This window comes from Diabrotica virgifera, chromosome 5 (genome assembly GCF_917563875.1).
Source record: "Diabrotica virgifera virgifera chromosome 5, PGI_DIABVI_V3a".
Taxonomy (NCBI): Eukaryota; Metazoa; Arthropoda; class Insecta; order Coleoptera; family Chrysomelidae; genus Diabrotica; species Diabrotica virgifera.
The window spans coordinates 65,124,802-65,145,236 of record NC_065447.1 but is presented as its reverse complement, the minus strand read 5'-3'; the positions used below and the strand labels follow the sequence as shown (position 1 = coordinate 65,145,236).

The 20,435-nt window shown below is 33.0% G+C and overlaps 1 protein-coding gene across 3 annotated transcripts in view; it reads right to left on the bottom strand.

Annotated features, from left to right (window-relative positions):
* LOC114325164 (fasciclin-2) overlaps positions 1-20,435 on the bottom strand; it is a 246,675-nt gene that overhangs the window by 40,954 nt on the left and 185,286 nt on the right. Inside the window, exons 8-9 of one of the 3 annotated variants that reach the window (XM_028273136.2) lie at positions 14,932-15,127; positions 7,525-7,632 (exon numbers count right to left, since the gene is read on the bottom strand). In XM_028273136.2, the coding sequence (XP_028128937.1) occupies positions 7,525-7,632; positions 14,932-15,127 (304 nt within the window). The remainder of the gene's footprint in view (positions 1-7,524; positions 7,633-14,931; positions 15,128-20,435) is intronic. The other 2 variants (XM_028273137.2, XM_028273138.2) reach the window with 2 other exon arrangements.

The following is a 20,435-nucleotide window of genomic DNA, read 5'->3' as shown; positions in this document are numbered from 1 at the left end:
AAGCCCGGTCTGTTTAAATTTCCGCCAGAGATGTCGTTTGTGATTAATTTTTTCTGTTGCCGTTTGATTAATCCACGGTTTAAGATTGTTTTTATAAGTCTTACGGATGGTAGTATTTTTAGAAATTATATTGTGGACGGTATCGAGAAATGCAGTCCACATTGATGATGGGTCGTTTAAGTCAGCAAAAAACAAATTCCAGTTGATTTGAGAGAATTCAGCGTCGACTTCAGAAAAATCTGTTGTGGTGTATGTTACAATATTATTTTTGCGGGGTAGAATTTGATTGAATTGGATGTGAGCCGTTATAACTGCATGATCTGACTTTCCTATAGGAGAGCTGATTTCGAGAGATGAAATCAGCTGTTCGTCGTTAATAAGCACCAGATCTAAAGTAGATGGTTGGTTATTAGTTCTAAATCTGGTAGGTTCTGTAATGAGCTGTATTAAGTTCGAATTTACTACAAAACTTTTAAATAAATTATGAGAGTTTTCGGTGTCAGATAACGAAGTTATTGGCCAGGTGATCTCCGGAAAATTAAAATCTCCAGTAATAATGAGATTATCGAGAGATGATAGTTCTTCAAGTTTAGTAAACATAATATTATCGTGTGCAAGTACTGTAAGAGGTGGACGGTATATACAGACTAAATTAAGGCAAAATGGATTTTTAGTAATAGACACGTGAATAGCATCTATTCCAGGAATATCTAATGGGTTAATGTTAATTTTGAAAGTTGTGGTAATAATATTAGATAAATAAATGCATACACCACCACCGACACGATTTTCTCTGTCTTTACGATAAATTGTATATCCATTGATGTTAACAGAAGAATCAGGGATTGAGGGTTTAAGCCAGGATTCAGCAATACACATAATGTGTGGCTGAAGAAGTTGCACTGTGCATACAAATTCATCAAATTTTGCAGAAAGTGAATCTAAATTCGTATATAGAAATAGCCAATCATTAAATCTATCGGTAGAAAAATTATGAACGAAATTTCGTGATTCTGGGAGTGCCATTAATGTATTTAATTGTTAAGTCATGTTCACCGTTATTTTTGCGAATTTCTAGTTCATTTCGGAGTTCTTTTAAGCGTGTTTGTTGGATGGGCGTCTTATCGTCAATTATTGAGAATTTTTCCGTGGCTTTGTTTTCCAAAAGTTTTGCTTTATTTCTCAAAATATCTTTAACGTGGTATTCCGAACTCCTTACTACCTTTATCATTCGGGAAAAACGTTGGTTCGCTTTGCCGACTCTGTAGAAAGTGATTTGCTTTTCCTGACAGCCAACAGTTGCCAAGACAAGGTTAATCTTATTTGCGTCGTCATCTTTTCTGCGTTGTGCATCCCCAGAGGAAGATTCTGGAACGCCTCTGATTAGAATATTCTTCGCACGTGTCATGCGATCTACAGCTTCGTTTGCAATATTATCCGTGAATTCGGTAGACTTAAACAAGTCAATTTGGCTGAGCTTGTTATTTAACTCAGTTATTTTACTTTCAAAATCATTAATTTTCGTACGAATTTCCATTTTAAAGTCCAGCAAAAGATCTTTTATTTCCGAAAAATTAGAGATATTTGAGCTGCAAGAATTACATAGGATACTTATCCCACGAATTTTCTGTCGAGTAACGCGATCGTCGGAAGAAAGATCCGTGCATGTGATATGTATTTGTCGCTTACAACCATCGCACTGAAGTTTACGGTCAGCTGTTGCTATGTTTTTGGAGCAGTTAGAACAAACTGAGGTAGAAGGCATGATCGGGTTTTTTTACTGGTATGTAATTAGTATAGTTTGTTTTATTATTAATAAATTGTGAAATGGTACTCACAGTTGTTTATGTTCACTGTAATTGCACTTTTTTTACACAAAATTTTTTACAACCACTAATGACTATTGGTATATGGAAACTGGTATGCAAAATTTGTTTGCGAAATTATTATTATTTACAGCGTAATCTTGAAAATTACTAGGAGCACAAAAATGTACGTGTGTCGTTAATCTACTAGCGATAGACTCTCTAATCGTAAAACATATCAAAAATTGTTAAAAGTATAAAACTGAAAAATCATATCTTGCAAAAATTCAACATCCTGTATGTAGGAAACGAAGCATTTGCGGACATATGTTTATAAAGCAACCGGTTATTATGTTTTCATGCAGAATTACCCCTTAAAGTTTGTCGTACTTCTTTAGAAACACCCTGTACTGATAAAGCGCATGCCTAGTTGTTAAAGTACATAACTTCTGTAGTATCCAACATAAGCGAATGAATAAAAAAACAGAATGTTCAGAAAACCTGAGGCTATCGTTGGGTGTTAATTTCAGTATTTTATAAATGCTAGAATATTCCACAGGGTGTTGCGAACTTTGAGAAAAAAACACAGTTTGATTCGTACACCCGGTATACAATGAAAATTTACCTGTTTTGCAAAAATATTATTACATAGATATTAACAATGAATGGGGCTATAACATATTCAAAAAATCACTTAAATCGGACAACAGGTTTAGGAGATACGCGACATCAAAAATGACCCATTTTTTAGGGTGCCCGTTTTCTATGACGCGCAGTGTATTTTTGACCTTAAAAGGTGATATTTCGATAGTAAATTTAACCTAAAACAATTTTTCTGTAGACGTGTTTGTACCAAAAGTGCATAGAACTCACCCTAATGCACCCTGTGCCTAGGGACTAATCCATCCCTTTCTCAAAAACGCACCCATTTAAATGGTAACACTCCACGGTTTTTTCATTTTTAGAGATCCTTTGACCATATGAAACAATAAAACCCCGTTAACGTTGTAGTTCCTTTTAGCTCTCTTATTTTGAACATAATCAATAGTATAAATTGAGAAAGACAATTTTGACTTTTTACCGTAGCTCATTAAATTAATCTTGAGTTGAACTCGAAATGAGAAATCGGCCCTCAACTCTCAAAGGAGTTCCATCCAGAACAAGATGTCAGACAAGGAAGTATATGTACTGTCCACAATTACTTACTATAAATGGAGAAGAGCGCTTGAAGGAAGAGAAAAAGGCATCTCAAAAAATGGCCGAAAAATAAACAACCTACGTTTTGCAGATGACACAGACATTCTTGCAAATAGTCAAGAAGAGTTAATTGAGCTTATACGACTGGTTATCGATTGACAGATTTGAGGTTATGAGTTCATACTTATATTTGGGATCATCGATCACAAACACAGAGTCCCTACAGGAAAAAATAAAACGTAGATGTGATCCGGCAAAAGTCGCCATAGGAAAGGTGGCCAAAATATGGAAGGACTCTCATATTTCGCGAACTCTAAAAGTGACGTTGATCAACCAATATAAATACATACAGTATTTCTCATGATCATCTTTCAGTGCGTTACAGTTTTTCGATTTTTTTCTAACACATTAAATTGTATGTAACAGAAAAAAAGGCACGTCGGTGATTACATTTCGTCGGTGACATTTTTATAACATTTATTCTAGTTATTCTAGTTGTCGATAGATGGCGCCATAATAAAAAAATAATTTTTTTTAATTAGATAATAATATTACAAATATAATCTGTATAATTTATAAGACTATACAAATCAAAGAAAATACCATTTTATAAATGCAAGAAACACATTTGATTTGTTTTTATTCCAAATTGAAAATAAAATGTGACAACTGTCAGATTTAACTAAAATGTCATGTTAGAATAAATGTCATAAATGTGTATTGTCACGGACTTACCCTTTTTCCTATCATTTGTTACGCACTGAAAAATGATCATGAAAAGGACAATACTATATTTAACTTAAACGTCTCACAAGAAAACTGTTTCAGAACCCCTACATAAATACGAAAAAAGTTCTGTCAAAAGAGTAACAGTTTTAGACAAAATTACACCGTCTTTGTTTTTTTAATATGTGCCAAATTTTACTACAAGCCCAACCAGTAAAAAAATAACGATCCACAAAAAAATTCTTTAAATTTACACTTGACAAACATGCATGTTTGGCAAACATAACGTATGGGATTTAAGGTTTGAGAAGTTTGCTTTATTTCATAAATATTTATATGGCTGATAACTTGATATTTACCTGAAAGCAGGTAAAACATCTCGTGTATAATTTTCATTAATAGGCGTCAAAGCTATTTCGATAGATCCAGATTAAAATGTAAAAACAAAATAATTTTAAGAATATCTATAACTTATAGAAGTTATTAAGACCGAGAGAAGGAAACCTCCAAAGGTTCTACAAGCTCATGTGTAGAGAGCTTTATGCCAGCAGACGGAGAGCCGAAAATAAATAACAATAATTGTGATAAGGGAAGCTGTTATTGACGTAATGGTGGAATACTTTAATCTAATATGCCACAATTCCCAGACAATGACTGCAATTGATCTTTGTAGCTATTCCCAAAAAGTCAAGTGCGACAACCTGCTCAAATCACAGAACAATAGCATTAATGAGTCAAACACTTACAACCTTTTTGAAAATAATACACAGCAGAATTGTTAAAACTCTTGGATGTGAAATAACTGACACACAACTTGGCTTTTGAAATGGTATGGGCACAAGAGATACTTTATTCGGCTTGAATATGCTGGCCCAGATATGCATGGACATGAATCAGGACATTTACTTATACACCAGGGAAATAGGCTAGAAATAGACCATGTTCGGGACACTCAAAGATCCAGGTAGCTGGCTACTTTTTCAGTTATTGTAGACCTATAGGAAGAAAACCTACCTATTTCCTGCCTAGAGTTCGCGTCCGTTTTTTAATTATTAACAATTTAGTGCAAAAATCGCGATTTTTTTCGATTTTTTGCACCCCATTCAAAAGCTAAATAGTTGACATAAAATTACAAAATTAAATTTTTTATAACATTGCAAAACCTTCAAATGCCCATTTTTGAAAGTTAAAAAGTTAATTTCTTGCTACGCAAACTGCAAAATAAGTGAAAATCGTTATTTGTTAGTAACTTTCATTAGAACTACCTTAGAACTTTAGTGTTTCACCCAAAGTTGGGTATTGGGGTACTTAACAAATCCTCAATCCATTAATTAGTTTAAGAGTAATTCTATTTGTTTATCCCAGAGACCTTTATTTTGCAATAACATAAGACAGAAAATAATGAAGATAGGGCAACTCTGCGTATGCCAAATGAAAGTAGAAAACTGATGCTATCAAAATGTCTTAAAAAAAGATAAAAAAAATTATCTAATATAGTCAAAAATCCTAATGCCAAATTTTCGAAATTTTGTAATTTATAAACATTTAGAATAACTTTAAAAATATTGTCCGTACAAAAAATCCTTTTACATATTAGAAAAGCTGGTAATTTTACACGAATTTTTAAAAATGTAGTTCAATTGGTGACTACTCGTGGTAAGTGAAGGGGGAGCTGGGAGCCGACAAATGCACAAGTTCAAAAACTAAAAAAGACAACTTAAAACTACTGTCATTTTCTATATCTCGGGATCTACTGAATATATTTTGATCGTTCTTTTTTTAAATTGGTATGTAATTTTTATGTACATTACAAATATGCAATTTGTCTAGACATTATTTAATTAATAAACAGTCTAATTTGTTTAAAGAACTTTTGAAAAATTTTTTTTTTACAAAAATCCATGATTTTAATTATACTATCATTATTAATCATAGAAAAAGTTAAGGTATACTTTAATAAATATATTATCTCCAATAAATAATTATCTAATAAAAATAATTTATTTATTAAAGTCTACTTTATCTTTTTCTATAAGCATTAATGATACCATGTTTAAAAAATTAGATTTTTGTAAAAAAATAGTCATTCAAGAATTGTTTAAACAAATTAGACTGTTTATTAATTAATAAATCTATAAACAAATTATATACATATTTGTAATGTACGTAGAAATTACATACAAATTAAAAAAAGAAAGATCAAAATCATGGAGTTGTTTCGGAGATATAGAAAATTGTATTAGTGTGAAATTGCTTTTTTGGTATTTTAACTCTGTGGATTTGTAGGTTCCCCCTAGTAATCGTTTGAACTACATTTTTGAAAAATCGTAGAGGGTGCTGTGAAGTACAATGTTTGTGCAAATTTTTTAAGAAAAAAATACAAATCCCATTCTTTAAAATGGCATTAATTAGATTCCTTAATTATTATAAACAAATTAGCCGTGAATTAAAAAAAAACACATGGCTAACTTCATCCCAAATGAACCCAGGCTAATTTTTTTTATTTGAAAATTCGTATTAAAATACTAGCTTTTCGACTATATAAAAAGATTGTTTATACGGACAACATTTTTAAAGTTATTCTAAATGTTTATAAACTACAAAATTTCAAAATGTTTGCATTAGGATTTTTGACTATATTTATTATTTTTTTACCTTTTTTTAATACATTTTAATACTATCACTCCTCTACTTGCATTTGGCATACTCAGAATTGTCCTATCTTCATTATTTTCTGTCTTATGTTATTGCAAACTAAAGGTCTCTGGGATAAACAAATAGAATAACTCTTAAACTAATTAATGGATCGGTCTCAAATTTTGAGGGTTTGTTAAGTACCCCAATACCCAGCTTTGGGCGAAACACTAAAGTTCTAAGATAGTTTTATTAAACGTTATTAACAAATAACGATTTTCACTTATTTTGCAGTTCGGGTAGCAACAAATTAACTTTTTAACTTTCAAAAATCGGCATTTTAAAGGTATTTCAATGTTCAAAAAAATTTAATTTTGTAATTTTATTTCAACTATTTAGCTTTTGAATTAGTTGCAAAAAATCGAAAAAATCGTGATTTTTGCACTAAATTGTTAATAATTAAAAAACGTACGCGAACTCCAGGCAGGAAACAGGTAGGTTTTCTTCCTATAGGTCTACAATAACTAAAAAAGTAGTCAGCTACCTGGATCATTGAGTGTCCCGAGAAAATCCTTATTTATCTGGACTATTATGTTTGGTGGACTTTGAAAAGGTATTTGATAAGTTTTGACATAAAAAGCTTTAGATATATTAAAAAGCCAAACTACTGACAGTCGTAGGGTGAAAATTATATCGTAATCTATATATACCGAGATATCAAAATACACAGAGTATTCAAGGAATGTCAAAGGTGGAAGTATCGAAAAGGATAAGAAATGAAGCGGAAATTACATTAAATATTAAAAGACGAAAACTGAAGTACAAAATTACTCATTATTACAACTTATTATGCAAGGCAAAATTCGAGAAAATCGAAATGAGGGAAAACGAAGAAAATCCTGGCTCAATTTCGAGCGGAAGTCAACATAGAGATGATTATTTCCAACCTTCAATAGAAGTAGAACTTAAAAATGGATTGATAAGAAAAAATTTAAGGAAACCGAATCGAAATGGTCCTGTCCAAGATGGGAAAATTTTAATCAAAAAGCATGTAATTAGGGAGTATGATCGATTTGGTAGAGAGTTTTCATTTTATCCTTTCAGTATGATAATTAACTTGTCTCAAAACTTATATCCCACGTTATAACTGTAAATTGCTTACATGGGACTCGTTGTCAACTTAATCGGTTGCGGTAGGTTCAAGCTGCTAGGGTGAGCCGGCGCTGCCTTGTAACTGCAATAAGGCACGGGAAAACGCCAACTGTATAAACTAAAATTCCCTTGGTATGTATGTGTAATAATAAGCTGTGATATACTACTATTAAATAATATACATTGATATTGGTCTATAAAATATCACCAAAAAGAACCTTTTCATCAAATACCTACTTAGAAATAGTGATGTTGAAAAAGTAACTATTCGTTACAAAGTACTCGTTACTTACGAATACCGAAAGTAACTATTACTATACAGGGAGGCAAATCGTTACCAGAGACATGTAAAGAGAATAGACTTGGCTAGGGATATGCCATTCAATGCATCGGGGTGTAACGTCGATATCAAGTACGGTGGTCTAGCTATCTTTGTCTGTCGTGCAAATGTGAGCGTATCTACCAAGAGGTGGGAGTAACGGAACGACAGAAACACAGAGGCGGCGGCCATCATATGATAGAGAAAGTTAATCGCCGATAGAGAGAGATAGATAGACCACCGACCAGAACTGCTCCGCGTTACGCTATATTTCGGAGTTGGCCAAATCTATGTGTAATAAGATCTTTGATCGTTACTTTGATTACTCTGATTACTTCGTTACTTTGTACCAATCGTTACTTCGTACCAATCGTATCAGATCTACTAACGACTATTGTAGCTACTTTAATTACTTTGATTACTCTGATTACTTCGTTACTTCATAACAATCGTATTAGAGCGAGTAACGATTATTATATCTACTTTGATTACTTTGATTACTCTGATTACTTCGTACCAATCGTAACAGAGCGAGTAATGACTATTGTATCTATTTGATTACTCTGATTACTTCGTACCTCGTGAAGGTCGTTATTGTATCGGAATATCTATACAAAAGACCTACCTACTGAGAAATACGATTCTCGATATGATTACCGGTACTCAAATACAAAAGTAACAAAAGTACTCATAGTAATCAAATCATTTTTATCCCTTAAACAGATCGGTGAAGGTCGTTATGATTACCGTTATGATTACGAGTCTCGATATGATTACCGGTACTCAAATACAAAAGTAATCATAGTAATCAAATCATTTTTATCCCCTAAACAGATCGGTGAAGGTCGTTGTTATATCGGAATACCTATACAAAATAGCTACCTACTGAGAAATACGATTCCAGATATGATTACCGGTACTTAAATACAAAAGTAACAAAAGTAGTCATAGTAATCAAAGTAACGAATACTGCAGTGTAAATGATTACTTTATACAAAATACCTACCTGCTGAGAAATACGATTCTTGATGATTACCGGTACTCAAATACAAAAGTAACAAAAGTAATCATAGTAATCAAAGTAACGAATACTCGAGAGTAACTATAATCAACATCACTACCTATTTAGAAAGGTTTTTTTGTGAAGAACGAAACGAGATATTCCGCATTTAATACTAATTTGATGTGTATATCCGTGACAAATGTTGGCGATAATCATAAAAATCTTGATCTTCAGCAGAGCGGAAAAGCTACACAGATGTTGCGTTGAACCAGGTCCTGAGGTTCTTCAACCAGAATGTTCTTCTTATTGGACATCACTTTCCAAATATTTTTCCTTACATAATGGCTTGTTGATTTCTGTATCAATGAGGAACTCATAATTGCAAATACCTTGTTCAAACTTCCTAAACGGAGACTATATACATGGAAGTCACCAGCTGACAATAACAACAAAATAGTGAGAAATCAAATAGATTATATTATCGTCAACAGAAGATATAGAAATTCTATAGTATCATCTAAAATTTATCCAGGAGCGGACATATCCTCCGATCACAACCCGGTTGTTTTGTCTATGAGAGTGAAACTAAAGACGATAAAGAGCCCTAGCTCCAATAAAATCATGGATACAAGGTGGCTCAAACAAGACAAGACCTATGCGGAAACGAAATTTAAAATAAACGAGAACTTAAGGAAAGTCAAAGAAGATAGTGCGGAAACTCTGACTGTTGACCAAAAATGGGGAAAAATTCAACATGCCTTAGTATCAGTTGGAAAAGAAACCCTCAAACCACTTGGAGAAAAAACAAAATCTTGGGATGACAGTAGAAATTCTTGAACTTATGGAAGAACGAAGAAAACATAAAACAAAAGACCCGAATAAATACAAAGAAATTCAGAGAAGCATCAAAAAGAAAATTCGAGAGGCAAAAGAGAGGTGGCTCTCCGACAGATGCAAAGAAATAGAAGACCTGGATAAAAAGTATGACAGTTTTAATTTACACAAAAAAATCAAAGAAATGACAGGTTCTAGAAAAAGCACAAGAACGAATACCCTTAAAAATGATAAAGGGGATATTATTACTGACGTGAAGGAGAGATTGTGTCAATGGACCAATTACATCCAACAACTCTTTAATGATGAAAGAGGAGAACAGTCATTAGAAATCACAGAGGATACTGGACCACCAATATTAAGAGACGAAGTCATCTATGCCATCAAAAACACGAAAGAGGGTAAAGCTACTGGACCAGATGATGTGCCCATCGAATTATTAAAACTGATTGATGAAGATGGTATTGATGTAATGGTTGAACTCTTTAATCTAATATATCAGACTGCCGCAATCCCCAAACAATGGCTGCAATCGACCTTTGTAGCAATTCCCAAAAAGTCAAGTGCAACAACCTGCTCGGATCACAGAACAATATCTTTAATGAGTCACACACTTAAAACATTTTTGAAAATAATACATAGTAGAATTGTTAAAACTCTCGAATATGAAATCAGTGACACACAATTTGGCTTTAGAAATGGTATGAGCACGCGAGATGCTTTGTTCGGCTTGAATGTGCTGGCCCAGAGATGCATGGACATGAATCAGGATATGTACTTATGCTTTGTAGACTTTGAAAAGGCATTTGATAAAGTTCAACATAAAAAGCTTGTAGATATATTAAAAAGCAAAAATATTGACAGTCGTGACATGAAAATTATATCTAATATATATTGGAATCAAACTGCCAAGGTAAGAGTTGACGGCCAGGACACCCAAGATATCAAAATACATAGAGGAGTCCGTCAGGGTTGCGTGCTGTCTCCACTACTTTTCAATGTCTACAGTGAAGCGGTATTTCAAGAAGCGCTCTCAAATTCAATAGAAGGTATATCTATCAATGGAGAAGTTTTGAACAACTTTCGTTTTGCAGACGATACAGTAATAATAACAGATAACAACAATGATTTACAGAACGTTATGCAACGCCTTAATGAACGCTGTCATGAGTACGGACTGAAGATGAATTTAAAGAAAACTAAATGCATGATCATAACTAAATCAGCACAAGTAAACATCCAATTAACTATTGAAGATACTGTGATTGAGAGTGTGGATAACTACAAATACTTAGGAACATGGATAACATCAAATGTAGACCAAACCAAAGAAATTAAGACACGTATTGAAATAGCACGTGCATCATTCATTAAACTTAAAAAGTTTCTTTGTTGTCGGGATATAAGGTTAGAACTACGTCTAAGGATGCTTCGATGTTACGTGTTCTCTACTCTTCTTTACGGCTTGGAAGCGTGGACGTTGAAACAAGTCCATTTGAATAAGTTGGCCGCCTTCGAATTTTGGTGTTACAGAAGAATCCTACGAATATCATGGATTCAAAGAATGTCGAACGTGGAAGTAACTAGAAGGATAGGAAATCAACCGGAAATGATACTAACTATCAAAAGACGAAAACTTGAGTACTTGGGACATGTGATGAGAGGGCAAAAATACTCATTATTACAACTTGTTATGCAAGGCAAAATCCGAGGAAAGCGAAATGTGGGAAGACGAAGAACATCCTGGCTTAAGAACCTGGGAATGGTTCGAATGCAGTAGTGCACAGCTATTTAGAGCGGCAGTCAACAGGGTCCGCATTGCTATGATGATTTCCAACCTTCGATAGAAGATGGAACTTAAAGAAGAAGAATGGCTTGTAGGAGGGCATTACTAGATTCAATTCGCATAATGTGTCCGAAGTATTATAACTTCGTCATTCTTCGTCCTAATTTGTGACTGGTTCAGTATACGAGATTTAAAGTATTCTTGGTAAAATGTAAAATGTTCTCCTGTAAAATTCTTGGTCCATCATTTACCTCTTCTAGCTCAAAGGTGTTATCTCTTTGATCTTCAAATAGTTTACCTAGGTATTCTTTCCACGTTCTTATTTTAATCTGTTCAAGATGATGTTTCTACCAGAATCAGTTAGATTATCAAGTTAATCTTGTAGTTAGTTATTCCTAATTGATAAGTATGTTCTCTTTAATAATATTTTTCGCTCTTATCTGTATAGCGTGTTCTGTAATATTTTCAAAATATACATGATTCTTTCGTTACCCTCTTAGCTTAAACCCACTTTTCCACATTTTCAGCTGGCCTTCGATAAAATAACAGTGACTCTCTAAATCTGGGATAGCTTTATCTGAGGGCGACATGTTTACTGTGAAATGTTCAGTTGTGAACAACACCTTTTGTCTTGCTATATGTATTTACTCATTTCCTTTTTACGTCACTTATATCTGTTAAGGAATACTGTTGTCTGATATCACGAACAAACAAGTACAAGCAAAAAATAAGCAAATTAGTAAGCAGTGCAGTTTGTGTGGAAAAATATTACATTAGTGATGTATTACGTCGCTAATTAACGCTAAATCTAGCCTCTACTAAAACTTAAACAATAAATATTACGTTTGCTCATCTATTGATATCTTTTTACAGACTTTTTTAGCTTTTCTATTTTTTCCAAGATTTCGTTCATCCCTATTTGTTCAGTTCATCCTCATTATCGTAAGCTAGGACCTCTTGTATTTCTTCTTCGGGTTCCTCTTTGAATTATATTACTTCTTCGAAGTATTTTCATTAATGCGTTATTTTCTTTTATAAAAGAGGATATTTTTAAACAAGGAAGCGCAAAGAAACCGAACATTTTTCCTACGGTAGCGGCCTCACAACCTCGACTAAAAGTACGTATACATTTCAATTTTTTGTTCTTTAGTACCAAACAGATATTCCACACAATTTCAAAATGCTATATTTTGAATTTCAGCATTATTGCACCAAAACTGTAGACCAACCAAACTTGCTGTTTTATTATATCTGTATATGTCAGCATCTTTCTTATGCAAATTAAAAATAAAGTAAAATAAATGTGAGTTAAATATGAATCGTAAATGTCAATAAACTACATATCGGAAAAGTCTAGGGATATTTTTATCGCATAATAAAATTAATAAAAATAAATTCATGTGGTCGTTTAATTTCAATTGAATTTGTACAGTTTCTCATCTTGTACATTTTGTGAATAAAATAAAACAGCAAAAGTGATCATGAAAATTTGGCAAAGTTTTTAACAGGAGAGGAAAAAACTATAGTTTTTATACTGCAATAAATATTCTTGTAGTTTCGATATTGTTTGTGCTATAAATTTCTAGTTTAGTTAGTGCATTGAAAATAGTGTTGTTTATCGTAAAACGACGTCATTTAACATTGGATGAGATGAACGTGGCAAGGTGATTCTTCAAGGTGGCAAGCGGCAAACTAATGTAGCTGAGCTCGTAGGAGTCTCCCAAAGTGTTGTCGATTGTGGCGGAGTGAGAACATGAGCGCGCTACATCTTCAGCTCAAGCTCAATTTTTGGTGTTAGCGCTAGAAGACAACTGACAATTACAGCACTTGAATTGGTTAGCGATTTGCAGCGGGCATACCAGGTAATTATAGGTCGTGGTACTGTAAGAAATCGTCTCTATGAAGCCAATATCCACATGCAAAGGTCATTGAGATGTTCACCTATCTCCAGAAGCACTCGCGCTGCAAGATTAGAATGGTGTCAAGAATATCAAAATGTACATGTTTGATAGAAGAATGGATATATGTACATCAACAGAATATTGACAATCTCATTTTGTCTTTGAACGACAGATGTACTTGTATTAAATTTGTTTTTTTTTATTACGATCATTTTGGTCTCTTCTTCTAGTTTTTGTATAGACATGACTGTTTTTTCAATGTGCCTCTAGTAAGTGGTAATTTCATCGTTTTCGTGGTCTTCCCACTGATCGCCTTCCTATTGGGGAACCGTCTCTCGCAGTCCTTACTACTCTATATGTTGTCATTCGGCTTATGTGGTCATTCCATTCTATTATTCTGTTTCTTCATCAGTTATTAATGTTTTCCACCTTGCATCTCCGTCGTATATCTGTACTTCTAGCTCTGTCCCATGGAGTCATACCATAGATTTTTCGAAGGGTTTTCATCCCCGCTGTTTCGAGCAATCGTTTTGTCCTCTCTGTCGGGTCGTGTTTCTGCTGCGTATGTCATTATTAGTCTGATGACTGTTTTGTAAATTCTACCTTTCATTTCTTTTCCGATATCTTTATTTCTCCATATTGTGTCATTCAGGCAAACTGCGGCTTTGTTTGCTCTATTCACTTCTGTTTCGAGCCTTCCGTAGCTAGATGGTGTGATGATAAGATATTTAAACTCCAGCACTTGTTCTATTATCTGACCCTCCAGCTCCAATTTACATCTCATTGGATTTGCTGTTATAACCATGCATTTATCTTTTTGGGGGAAATTAACATGTTAAATTTTCTGGCGGTTATGTTAAATTGGTGCAGCATACAAATCATCTTCACTTTGAGAGATTATTATTGCATCGTCTGCATAGCAGATTATTTGAAGTTGTTTTTCTCCCATTTGGTATCCGGTTTAGTTCTTACTTTTTTTTATTATTTCATCCATGATCAGGTTGAACAATTAAGAACTCAAGGGATCCCCCTGTCTTATCCCATTGCCAGCTTCAATTGGGTCAGTTAGTTCATCTTCTACTTTTACTTTTATTGTGTTGTTCTGGTAGATGTTTTCGATCGTTTTAATTATTCCTAGAGGTACCTCTCTTGAGTACATATAACAAATGGATAACGTCTTTTAATTTAACCCTGTCAAATTCTTTCTTAAAGACCACGAAACAAAATATGCCAGTTTGTTGTATTCTAACGATTTATCTTGAAATTGCCTCATTATAAATATAGCGTCAGTCTTCCCAACCTAAAACCTTGTTGTTCTTCTGCTGATGGTATAATTTCATTCAGTTTGTTGTGACCATACTTTGTGATGACCACATTTTTTTTTAATTGCACTTCATGGCATTCTCGTTATTTTTGACATTTCAACAAATTTTGTTGTACATTAAATACTAGGTACTAATCACTACTAATCAATTATTATTTATCCAAAAACAATTAAAGGAGAACTTAGGTCTCCTTCTAAAAATATTCCCAGACTTTTCCGGTGTGTCTACATAAAACTAAGACGAACATACCTTCCCAACTTAGGATCGTCCTCGTCACTTTGTTTCGATCTAGAATTAAAGCATAAAGCTATTATGCCCACTTTGTTTATGAAGAAACAGGTGATATCCATAACGATAAGAACCACGATAATAACGGCAACCGCTATACCAATAATAGCGGCACTACTCATGGCGGGATGACGAACCGGTGCAATGGGGTCAAATCCTAAAAAATACAAAATACATACAGACTAATTATGCTAATTTTCTTTAAAATATCTAATAATAGTATGATACTTCAACTGGGCTCTCCCACTTGTGGAGTAGTAGGCCACCACGAGTACACAATCTCGTTCAAGCTCTTTTAAATCGAAGCACTATGTTTACACTTTGAACTCTTGTTACAGTTAATTTTAAATAGCCAAAGAAGCTACGGCAACTCATCACAGAAACGCACCTCAACACCAGTTTACACTCATACGTCATGTTTATTAGAAATACCCAAATTAGTCTAGGCGCCAGAGGGGTCACCGTGTCATATTCAATTCTGATGGACAAACTCAACGGTTTCTTATGGATTTTTGGCTGCTGATTACGAATTTCGAGGGGGGATTTCGATCCGAGTGGTCAAAAAATTGTTATAAACAATTTAATTGATTATAAATTGTTTATAAGGCTCTGGCTCATAAACTAAAAGAGATAAAAAAAATGTGTCAAATAAAATTTGTTCCTTAATAAAAAACGAAGAAAAAACCGTTTATTAAACTTAAATCTAACAATTAAAACTCAAGATATTGTAAAATTAGTGCACAATGCAAATTGCAATTTGCAAAATAAGTATTTTTCGAAGCTTTATCGATCGTAACTCGGCTTCTACGCAAGTAAATAGGTCTTAGAAGGTGTCGTTTTAAAGCTTATTTAACAGGCTTCCAAGCAAAGTTTGTTAAATTACTTGATCTTCATTTGTTTTAAAGTTATACCCGTTTGAAGTTACAATTTTCTTAAAAATATTGTACATTCATTTGTTTATAAGGGTTTCAAGCAAATTTGAGCTTTAAACATTTATACTTTATGAACAATAATGATAGAAAAACTCAAAAGGAACAATTTGAGGTTACGAAAATGTTCATAAGTTTATTTTTGGCCAAGATGTCGATATTTTAATGGCGCGAGCTATGAGGCGCAAGATCGGCTCACCGCGTAAAGGTTCACGCGCTAACTTCTCGATGCAAATTATAATTTCTATGTATACATACGTTATCTTCATTTTTCATTTTTGAAGATCCTAATAAAATTTTATCATATAATTCTTATAATTACATCATCATACTGTACCTCGTATCACCTTTCATTCTATTTACATTGTCTTCTATTTTTTGCACTAAGTGAAAAAAAAACATACTGAAACTAATATTTCAGAAGTATAACTAAAAAGTAAGTTGATATTATTTATTAATACTATTTTTACAATCATTTTTTTCATTCTGCAAAATATGCATAGAGATATACAGGGAATATCAGCTTTTTTACATATGCATAAGTTCTTAGCGAAATTTTAACAGTTACATGGTGGTACAAGTCTGTTCTTGTAGGCAGTAAAACTAAAACTTTTTGAGACTTCAGAGTCTAATTATCTATATATCCATATAAAGTGGATCTAGTTCTTTTGCAGCATCATCAAGGCCCGTCAATTGTGTGTATGCCGCCACATCATAAATGCTCGTTTTATATGCAATGATGATGCTGCAAAAGAACTCGATCCATTTTTATATGGATATCACATATTGGCTCATTTTCATGCGTAGAAGCCGAGTTACGATCGGTAAAGCGTCGAAGAATACATACTTACTTGACTGTGAGCCAATCTTGCGCCTCATAGCGCGTCATTAAATTATCGACATCTTAGCCAAAAATAAACTTACGAACATTTTCGTAAGCTCAAATTGTTCCTTTTGAGTTGTTTTATCATTATTGTTAATTAAAGTATAAATGTTTATAGCTCAAGTTTGCTTGAAACCTTTATAAACAAATTAATGTACAATTTTTTTAAGAAAATTATAACTTTAAACGGGTATAACTTTAAAACAAATGAAGATCAAATAACTTAACAAACTTTGTTTGAAAGCCTCTTAATTAAGCTTTAAAATACATCTTATAAGGCTTATTTGCATGCGTAGAAGCCGAGTTACGATCGGTAAAGCTTCGAAAAATACTTATTTTGCAATTTTCAATTTGCATTGTGCACTAATTTTACAATATCTTGAGTTCTAATTGTCGGATTTAAGTTTAGTAAACGGTTGTTTCCTCGTTTTTTATTAGGGAACAAATTTTATTTGAAACATTATTTTTTATCTTTTAGTTTATGAGCCAGAGCCTTATAAACAATTTATAAACAATTAAATTGTTTATAACAATTTTTTGACCACTCGGATCGAAATCCCCCCTCGAAATTCGTAATCAGCAGCCCAAAATCCATAAGAAACCGTTGAGTTTGTCCATCAGAATTGAAAATGACACGGTGACCTCTATTTGGCGCCTAGACTAAATAGTAAGTATATCGAACCTGGTTATTTCTGACATCTTAGTTTTTCAATCTCAGAATGGATGACTACGTTCTTCTTGGACGTCGCAACTTTGAATAAAGAGTTTTGTTTTAGATCTAAAGGGGCATTTATTCCAAATGGATAATAACAGTTTTTACTGAAACAAAAATAAAGGTAGGGGAAGTGAATAGATAGATGAGTATACAGGGTGAGGTAGATAAACGGCCAATTAGAAATATCTCGAGAACTAAAGGTAACTGAATCATGAAAACTGAAATAAAGGGGTTTTGAACAGTGAGCTGTTTAATGAAAATATTTCCATCTATTTGCTGCTTCCGGTTACACCGAAAGTTGCTTATAACTTCGTTTTTTTATGGGACACCCTGTATATTTTTACATTTTTGGATTCTTCTCGACTATTCAATACTACTATCACAATAATATCTTCCTTCTTAAAATATAAGGTTTTGTAATGTTAGACGGGGCAGTTTAAAAGATAATTACGTTTTTTTATTAATTTCTTAACAACATTCACATCCTGTAAAATTATAGCGATTTGACATCAAAAACTCTATTATGTTCAAATGGTTCTTAATATAGTCTGCTATTGTTAAAAATTAATAATATAGGGAAATGTTTCATTTTAGTATAGAGTCTATAGAGGGTTGATCGAAACTCGGAATAAGTATTTTCTGAGTTTTTGGAGTTTTCGGAACACCCTGTATTTTAGTATTGTAATGAAATGATATTTTATGGTAATTTTTTATTTCAAGCATTTCCTATACCTACCTGCTTTAATTTGTGAGTTATTCCAGATTTTTTAAGCTAAACACTAATTGCAACAAAAATTACATGAATTTTTATTAGGTTGGCCGTGAAACTATTCAATCAAAAATAATTTAAAAATACCAGGTTTTTTGTAAAAGGTATATTTTAAAATACCCTAAATAAGGGTCACAATAATACAAAACGTTTTCGGATCAAGGAATCCATCATCAGTGTTTCAAAGCCAAAAATTGCATGCCTGAGCCACCAAAATGTATTGGGTAAAAACCCTTTAAATGTAAATGATTGAGATGTTTTACATATTTATATAAAATTCATATGATGTTTAAGATATGCCTGGATGTTACCCAGGGCAACACAGAACTCTTCCCACGTGGTTGGAATTTTTTTGGAGAAAACCTCACATATTGGATTTCTAGTCTAAGAGCTAGTGAACCTTTTGACTAACGGTCGTCCTGTAAGGCTAAAAATTTGTAGAGTGGTAATATAGCACACCAAAGCTAAAAACCATGACCTGGCAGGCCTCAGCGGTGCACGTGTATCTACCAGGTGAATCGAAAAGTGCAAATTTAGGGGGTAAAATAAACTTTCTCCTGTAAGGTTTAAATTTAAGTATGTGTTTGAGTAAGTCATTTAGAAGAAATGTGTACAATGACAGGCGATTCTGAAGAGCATAAGACCTTGCCAGGCGAGGGGAAAGATTAGGGGTTTTTATTAAAATTATTCTTTTTGCATCGAACAAATTTTTTTTAGGCTTTTTGAATCATTCCAAACAGAAAAGGTCCTTAGTTATTTTTCTCTTAAGTTAATAGTTTTTGTTATATAAGCGATTGAAAATTTTGAAAATTGCGAAATCGGCCATTTTTAACCCAAATCGGACATTTATCTAAAAATTTCAATATTGGCAAGGTACGCAGATATTCCTTAAACATTGATTGATAAAATCCCGAAGAGTTTTTTGCAATAAAATAACGAAAACCGCTTTGTTTTTTTAATTGCTAATCAAGCGGGCGCTACACTGTAGTATAATTGAGGACGTTTGAGCTTGCATAAATTCATTATCTCGAGAATGGGCAAATTTGAAGAGAAATCCTCAGACAGGTCGATTTTTATTTTTGAATTAGGACTTTTTGGTATATATATAATACTAGTGACGTCATCCATCTGGGCGTGATGACGTAATCGATTATTTTTTTAAATAAGAGTAGGTGTTGTGTGATAGCTCATTTGAAAGGTTATTTAATTCTCTATTCAGTAATATAAACATTAACATGATTATTTATACAGGGTGTACAAAAAAATTTTTTTCTTCTATTTGTCAAATTTAATCAAAGTTAATTTAATAAAAAAAATTTTTTTGTACACCCTGTATAAATAATTATGTTATTGTTTATATTAGTGAATAGAGAATTAAATAACCTTTCAAATGAGCTATAACACAACCCCTACTCTCATTTAAAAAAATCATCGATTACGTCATCACGCTCAGATGGATGACGTCACTAGTATTATATATATGCCAAAAAGTCCTAATTTAAAAATAAAAATCGACCTGTCTGAAGATTGCTCTTGAAATTTGCCAATTCTCGAGATAATGAATTTATGCCAACTCAAACGTCCTCACTTATACTACAGTGAAGCGTCCGCTTGATTAGCAATTAAAAAACAAAGGGGTTTCCGATATTGTATTGCAAAAAACTCTTTGGGATTTCATCAATCAATGTTTAAAGAATATCTACCTACCTTGGCAACTTTGAGATTTTTAGATAAATATCCGATTTGGGGTTAAAAATGGTCGATTTCGCAATTTTCAAAATTTTCAATCGCTTATATAACAAAAACTATTAACTTAAGAGAAAAATCACCAAAGACCTTTTCTGTTTGGAATGATTCAAAAAACTTAAAAAAAATTTGTTCGATGCAAAAAAAATAAATTTAGGAAAAACTCCTAATCTTTCCCCTCGCCTGGCAAGGTCTTATGCTCTTCAGAATCGCCTGTCATTTTACACATTTCTTTTAAATGACTTACTCAAACACATACTTAAATTTAAACCTTACAGGAGAAAGTTTATTTTACCCCCTAAATTTGCACTTTTCGATTCACCTGGTAGATACACGTGCACCGCTGAGGCCTGCCAGGTCATGGTTTTTAGCTTTGGTGTGCTATGAATTATCACTCTACAAATTTCTAGCCTTACAGGACGA